The sequence below is a fragment of the Onychomys torridus genome, chromosome 4, assembly GCF_903995425.1.
Source record: "Onychomys torridus chromosome 4, mOncTor1.1, whole genome shotgun sequence".
Classification (NCBI taxonomy): domain Eukaryota; kingdom Metazoa; phylum Chordata; class Mammalia; order Rodentia; family Cricetidae; genus Onychomys; species Onychomys torridus.
Genome location: NC_050446.1, coordinates 64,364,953 through 64,373,235, shown reverse-complemented (window position 1 = coordinate 64,373,235; position 8,283 = coordinate 64,364,953). Strand labels below are relative to the sequence as shown.

Genomic DNA, 8,283 nt, shown 5'->3' with positions numbered 1-8,283 from the left:
TTACCTTCTTTTCGGAAACACTTGCTGACCCCAGACTTTCTGTAGGGCATTCTTCATCTCTGTGTTTCTCAGGGTATAGATCAGAGGGTTGAACATGGGAGCTATTATGGTGTAGAAAAGAGCAAACACTTTATCTTCTGGGAAGGTGGTAGCTGGTCTGATGTAAATGAATAGAGCAGGTACAAAAAACAGGATTACAACAGTTAAGTGGGAACTGCAAGTAGACAGAGCTTTCCTTCTGCTCTCCACAGAGTATGCCCTTATGGTATATAATATGAAAAAATAAGACAGTATCAAAACAACAAAAGTCACTAAAGCAATTAAGCCAGAGTTAGCAATGACTAAGAAACCTATTATGTATGTGTTGGAACAGGCCAATTTCAACAAAGGGTACACATCACAGAAATAGTGATCTATCTCATTTGGGCCACAAAATGGTAAGAAGACAGTGAGAAGAAGCTGACTGGCTGAGTGCACAAATCCCCCAGAGCAACAAGCCATGATGATCATGTTACACCTATGCCTGCTCATGATTATGGTGTAATGCAGTGGCTTGCAAATGGCCACATACCTGTCATAGGCCATCCCTGTGAGAATAAAGATTTCAATTCCTCCAAATAAATGAGTTGTAAAGAGCTGTATCATGCAATTATTATAGGAAATTATTTTCCTTTCTGCCAGTAAGTCAGTCATTAATTTCGGGGTCACTGTGGATGTGTAGCAGAGGTCAGAAAGTGAGAGGTAGTTGAGAAAGAAGTACATGGGTTGGTCAATGAGCTGAGAGCATGTGATAGAAACCATTATGTGTACATTGCCTATCCAAATGGCAATATAGCAAAATAAAAAGAATACAAAGCAGCGGACTTCAGTGTTCTTATTTTGGGAAAGCCCCAACAGAATAAAAATTGTGATGTTACTGTTACTTCTTCTATCCATGGTTTGGTGTAGACAGAAAAAGCAAGTCACCTGAAATGACATAATTGAGGAGTTTATGTTTAGAAGTGTCATCTAACATTTTCTTGACCATGCTCTTTTTTCCATGTTTTCTTTATTAAGATTTTTTTTTATTCATTTTAGATACCAACCACAGATCCCTCTCTTTCCCCTCTTCGTACTCCCTCCCAGCCGTCTCTCCAACCTACTGGTACATTCAGCTGAGGCTGGTCCAAACCCTTTATCTTGCATCAAGGCTGTGAAAGGTGTCCCACCATAAGTAATGAGCTCCACCAAGCCAGGTCATACACCTGGGATAGATTCTGATCCTACTGCCTGGAGGCCCCTTTTCTGCTGTGCTAACTTGACTTAATCTACTTCAGCTAAATAAATCAGATAATGAAAATCTTGTGTTCAGTTGAAATAGTTTTCACGATTCTGTGAAAATATAAGTTGGTATCAAATAAATCTTATATCAAATTGAGATTTGTGTTCTATAACTATCCAATGTAATCCTTTGTACAAATCCATATACATTCTAGACAATGAAAATCACAAATAACTGTGGTTATCAGAGAAAGATGTCTCAATGTAGGTTGTGTTCTTTTTAATCATCTATAACGTGCCTTTGCATTACAACAACTTCATGTGATTCTCAATAGAATATAAAATGTAACCAGATTTCATAATAGTCTTATAGAATCACAAAATAGTAGAGTGAATTTATTTGTAAATTCTACTGACTTTTACATAGATATTATTATTTAAGCACTAGGAAGAACAACGTGGTATCCTTAACTCTCAAAAATATTTGAGATGTTAACATAGTTTGAACCTAGTGCCTTGAAGTCAACTTCTCAACTGTCTTCCTTCACAAAGAGTGAGTTTAATTTTTACCCATAGAAATGTATCGTTATTGTGATTCTCACTATCAGTCATTAAAAATCAGAAAACCTTGAAAGATTTGGCTACATGAACTATGGAAACTGTAGTAGATAGTTCCCAGACTTAAGACTAGGCTTTTTGAATCATGGACAAGACTGACTCATTCACAGTTTGTACATTTCATTTTTAAAACTTCTAAATGAAACATCTTAAAATTAATTCTTTACAAATAGTCTCAAAAGGTTACTTCTTATCTACATTTTCAGCTACAAATTCACATTCAGATTTTCAATGAAATGTTATTTAAATTCCTTTTACTATTTGATATACTATCAATTAATACTAACATCATATTAAAAGACAGTTGCTTCTTTACTGAAAATAAAGCATTACATGGTTTGTCCTCCCCTACCTTATCCCAGATTATTGTCACCTCTCCACCAATACAAATCCATTCGATTTTTCTCTCTTTAGAGAACAAACAAGCAAAACAAACAAAAACAAACAAACAAACAAAAAAAAACCCCAAAGAAACCAGATCTTAAAAATGAAGAAAAAAAAGGGGAAAAACAACGCCCCCACACACAACATAAAAACACAAAATTGAAAGATGTGATATATAAGCATAAGATCAGTAAGATAAGAATGCCAAGAAATTAATATGAGAAAAATTCTACAAAAATAGAATTGAATCCTTGCTTTTTATGAAACTGAATTCTGAAATGAAGACTATCATTTTCATAGTAAAATTTCAAAAAATAGAATTAGACTAAAGGTATAAGACTTTTTGAAGTAAGTTCTAATCTTTCTCCAAAGCAGATAATAGTATAATTTAGCCATTATACAAAAAATATGTATTTTAATTATTCTTAAATTAGGTTACTAATATAAATTTTCATGAGCAAAATCACACACATATACATGTACATACACACACACATATATGTATATGTATATATGTTACATATATTACTAAAGCTTGTAGAATTCTCAGGAACAGTCAAACAGCTGCTTTTCATTTATTTGCTAAGAATTTATTAAAATATATTGCTGGAATCTTGGGTTTTCTTGACTCAGAAGGTTATAGTTGTTTAACTTTCTCCATGGAATTTGGTTTCTTTTTATATAAAATTTTTATTTATTATTAGTTTGAGATTAGAATATAATTTCAACATTTTCTCCTTCCCTTCCTCCCTCCAAACCCTTCTATATGCTCCTCTTTGTTATCCTTCAAAATCCTGGCCTCTTTTTACACTTTGATTCAATCTCTTTGTGAACACAGAAATATTGAGTTTAATTGCCACTATATTAGTGTTTTAAAATATTACTGGTAAGTATTTAATTACCTTTTACAGTTTACATAACTCCTTAGTTACACATGGTAAATCAAGAGCTGACTTCATATATGACCATTGTGAATTTAAACTTAAAAATAAATTGTTTGCTTTAAAAAAAAAGCTCTTTAAAGTTGAAACAAAGATATACATCTTATTTTATTGCTAGAGATTTGTTTTGAGTTTCATCTTTCATAATAGGTAAAAATAGACTTATTAAAATGTTTTTTTGGAATGCATTTGCATTGCAGCAGTATTGATGTGCCACTTAGAAAGGTAAATAAATATAGCTATAACCTTATCCAGGAAGATACTTATGCATGGTAACACAACCAGCTTATAGCAAACCACATCTTGAAAAGAGAGTTTTCTGACCCCAGATCCTGAATTCATCACCACCTCTTTATATGTCCTGTCCAAAGTCAAGAAAACGTAGAGATAAATTGAACAGTGATTTTGCATTGCTAAACTTTGAATTTTGTAGACTTGTTTGAATAAGTCAAGAAACAGATACATTTTGACATTTGCTTCAAAGCCAATTATCTTAAATAGAAAACCTTCTATTAGAAAATGAGACTATAAGCTAATTTGAAGTCTGTTCACAAATCATGAACCAAAACAGTTCTTAATCCATGCTGAGCATTGGAATGTTGCAGGTGCATATTTCTTACAAGGTTTTAGGAGGCAGTATCTTTTACCTTCCAAGAATGATTAGTGATATCATATTCTCAGATATTGGTGATGTGAGAAAAAATAAGGAATGAGAGGAGAAATTTGAGATCAAGTCCTAATAATGTCACTTCTAAGATTCACTACTTAACATTCTTAGTCCATAAAAGTAAGGCTCTATAATGGACAGTCTTCTTCCTACACAAGTTATTAGCACAATTCTACAAGTTCAGGAATCATAGAAGGCAATGAAATGGTTTACTCACTTATGACTTATTCTTATTTTAAATATGTTATTTTGGTTTATAATCATGTCTATTCTTTTGTCAGGAAATTACTCAGGTAACTGTTTAAATTATTTCCTGGCAATTTCTGACTTGAGGACTGCAGCACAAATAGCAATACTGATATTTTAACAAGATTATTTATGAGAAAAAGCAAATTTAATAACTATAAGTCAACTATCAAACCACCAAATTCAAATTTCTGTTCGCTCTAAAAAGAAAGCATTTGAGACACTAATATATAGTTTTTGAAAATAAGATCTATTATAACCTATATAGAACCAATTTACTTCTAAGCATTTCAGACTTTATAGTTGAGCAAAATTTGGGGGCAAACACTATTTCTTAACGGTAAATTTTAATTTACTCTGAAGACATTATTTATGTAAAATTTATCATTCACATATGCTCAAATTACCAACTCACCAGTTAACAGCATCCTTTGAGATCCAAAATGTCAGAGCAGATTGTGCAACAGAATTAGAAATATTTTGTAAAAAGAGCGTTTCTCACTCATGACAAAATTTTAATGACTGATAAGCAATTTGCTGATTTTGCAGTTTGAGTTTCTTTTTCCTTCTTTGTGATATGGGAAGGAAACTATATTTATCCTCATGCTGAAAACTGGCATCAAGCAATTCACACCGAGCCTTTTTATTATGTTCTCTTGGGAGGGGTGCTATATGTTCAAGTGTGTTTGATGTATTTACTTTTACAATTCCAGAAGTGGAGTGCAGGGCATTGAATGTGACAGGTACGTGCTCAGATACAAAAAGATGCCTTGGGAACTTCTGTGTGCCAATACAGTTCTAGTCAAGTATGAAAAAGAATAGATAGTGAATGTTGGAAATAATTGGCTGATTAGACCCTGTGTGACTCATTTTTAAATGGATTTCACAATAATTATCAAAAACAGATACACACAAGATGCCTAACTCTACAAAAAGTGATAGACATTTTGTTTACAAAGGTTAGTATTTCCTCCACAATCTACTCTAATGTTATTTTGCTTGAAATATGCTTGCATGTAATATCCATTGCTTATTTCTTAAACATAAATATCATTTTCTGATATCATGGCATTAACATACATAGGAAAAATGTGTTATTCTAGTCCTAGCATGTATGAGAGAGAGGTGGATAAAGACAGGTTTAATATACTCCAAGCACTAGAAATGTGTGCATCAAACTAGATAAACAACAAGGGGGTTGAAGGCCTGACCTGGAAGTGCTCCCAATGGCCAGAGAGAACAATACAAAATAGTTGTAGTATATAATTAAAATCTGAAGAATAAATATATAGTTTATACTAATAAAAATAAATGGAAAGATGAAGAGAAGCTTTTAAAAGTTTATTCTAAAATTATACATGAAACTTAAAAAATTATTTTTTATTTAATTATTATTATAATGGTTGTGTTTTAATTTTACACATCAACCAGGGGTTCTTCTGTCCTCCCCCCTCATGCTCTCACCCCCACCTTCCCCCCACGCCCTACTCTCCATTCCCATCTCCTCCAGGGCCAAGACTGCCCTGGGGATACATTTAAAACTGGTGGATTCAGTACAGGCATGTCACCGTGCACAAAACGGGACTCTAGGAAAGACACAGGGAATGCCCAGTGACAGGGAAATGGATGAGATCTACATGAACAACCTGGAGGACAGTTGGAGTAATGAAGGGCAAGGTTTGAAGGAAAGAAAGCTAAGGGGAACAGGAGATCCCAGCTGGATCAAGAACTGAAAGGGAGAACAAGGAATAACAGACCATGACAAATGATGACCACATGAGAACAGGTATAGGCAGAGTGCTGGAGAGGTCCCCTGAAATCTACAATGATACATCCTCTGTAGACTGCTGGCAATGGTTGAGAGAATGCCTGATCTGACCTAGTCTGGTGATCAGATGGCCAAACACCCTAACATTCATGCTGGAACTCTCATCTAATAAGTGATGGAAGTGGATACAGAGATCCTCAGCCAGGCCCCAGGTGGAGCTCCAGGAGTCCAATTGTCGAGGAAGAGGAGGTACTATAAGAGTGTGAATTATTGAGACCAAGATTGGAGTGGCACAGGGGCAAATAGCCAAACAAATGGAAGCACATGAATTATGAACCAAAGGCTGTGGAACCCCAAGCTGGATCAGGCCCTCTGCATAAGTGAGATAATTAAATAGCTTCAAATGTTTGGGAGGCATCCAGGATGTGGGACCCGGACCTGTCCTTAGTGCATGAGCTGGCTGTTTGGAACCTTGGGCTTACACAGGGACACTTTGCTTAGCCTGTAAAGAGGGCACTGGACCTGCCTGTACTGAATCCATCAGGTTTAAATCAATCCCCAAGGGTGTCCTGGCCCTGGAGAAGATAGGAATGGAGGGGAGGGAATGGGGGGAAGGTGGGGGTGGTGGCGGGGGGAGAACATGGGAACCTATGGCTGATGTGTAAAATTAAAACACAAATATAATAAAAAAAGTTTAAAAAGACCCAGAGAGAATGGAAAACTCCAAGGAAACAAGGCATTCTAAACTCAGCTGATGGTCTCATATATAAACTCAGAGACTAAGGGAGCTTACATGGGTCTGCACTAGATGGTGTCCTAAAGCTGAAAGAAGTAGACAGAAAGAGCTGTACCTAACCCAGAAGGTATCTATAATTGATAACCACTTTGAAATGAAAAAGTAGTTTTCTCCAAGGGAGTCTCAGCGGGAAAACAAACCACTCTTAATGGTAGGACCATGTCCAGAAATAGTTGGCCAACACAAAGTGAACTAAATGCCATCTTTGAAGGTTCTTTGTCTCATAATGTTATGTCACAGTCTTCCTCCCTCCTTCCTTCCATCCCTCCATCCCTCCATCCGTCCATCCCTCCATCCCTCCGTCCCTCCGTCCCTCCGTCCCTCCCTCCCTTCTTCCTTCCTTCCTTCCTTCCTTCCTTCCTTCCTTCCTTCCTTCCTTCCTTCCTTTCTTCCTTCCTTATTCCAATCCATCTCTCTCTCTCTCTCTCTCTCTCTCTTTCTTGTATTTTCTTATTTGCCATTTTAACATATTTTATGGCATCTAGTTTTGTGTTTTTATGGGATTGCTATGTGTACAGACATGTGTCTCTGCATATGTATGCACTTCTAAAATTTTTTCTTTGGTCCTTTTGTTTGTTTGATTGTCCTCTACTGGTTTGTTTGGTTTTCTTTCATTTTGTCTTATTTTATTGTTATTATTATTTAGTTGCCTGTTTCTTTTCTAATAGACACAAAAAGGGCATGGATCTGTATAACAGTGTGTGTACAGAAGAAGTGGGAGGTGCTAGGGGGAAAGCCATAATCCAAATATATTATATGAAAAATTATTTTCAATGAAATAAAAAATATACTTAACCAAAAAATTTTCCTAATTACTACTCTTATAGAAGGTGAGTGAGACTCAACTGATGTAGAACTGCACTGAGAGTAAACTAGAGTTAGTAGCTCATTTTTAAAATACAGTTTAGGGAAAGGGAAGATAGCAACTTTCTTGTGATGTGAAATGGTAGACACTTCTTCAACCAATTGATTGACTGTGATGCTGAAGTTATATGAGTTGATATAATTCAACTTAATACCTTCCATCTCTGTAATATTATCCAAAAACAAATAGCTCAGATTAGGGACATTCAGTATTGTAACTGATTTCTATTGGCTTACACAACAACAAAAGCCTGTAAAATGGAGAAAAGTTTAGGATCTGAGAAGACTTATAGGAAAAGCAGGAATAAAATATAGTATGATGTTGCGGTTCATATTCTTGACTACATAGAGACTGGTAATTATAATAATGATAATAATAATAAATCTGATATATTCCAAATATATTCTAGAGTTCAGTTGATAGGGCTGTCTTAATGCCAGTTTCTAAATTATAACAAATATACTATGACAATGTAAGTTTTGAGAAAAGAGAAATTGTATGTGACTTATTTGGGACTGTTTTTCCCTCATGTTTTCTAAATGTCTAAAGTTCTTCCTAAATATGTTCCATTAAAAATTCTTTATCAGCACTTGACCATACTTGATATAACAGTATTGCTATAATGTATCTCCAGTCAGAGGTAAAAAAAGGAATGGGTGGGGAATGGTGGAAATAATGGCTAAAATAAACCCTGCTTTCCTCAGTAGAAAAGCTTACTGGTGTTTATCTAATGCACAA

At 35.1% G+C, this 8,283-nt stretch overlaps 1 protein-coding gene across 1 annotated transcript; it reads right to left on the bottom strand.

Annotated features, from left to right (window-relative positions):
- Positions 1–936, bottom strand: LOC118581814 (olfactory receptor 4P4-like). The gene has a single exon (XM_036184249.1). The coding sequence runs from the start codon at positions 934–936 to the stop codon at positions 1–3; it is 936 nt and encodes a 311-aa protein (XP_036040142.1).
- Positions 937–8,283: the final 7,347 nt, after the last annotated feature.

Coding starts and splice junctions, on each gene's coding strand:
- LOC118581814 (XM_036184249.1), bottom strand. CDS start 936: ATGGATAGAAGAAGTAACAGTAACATCACAATTTTTATTCTGTTGGGG.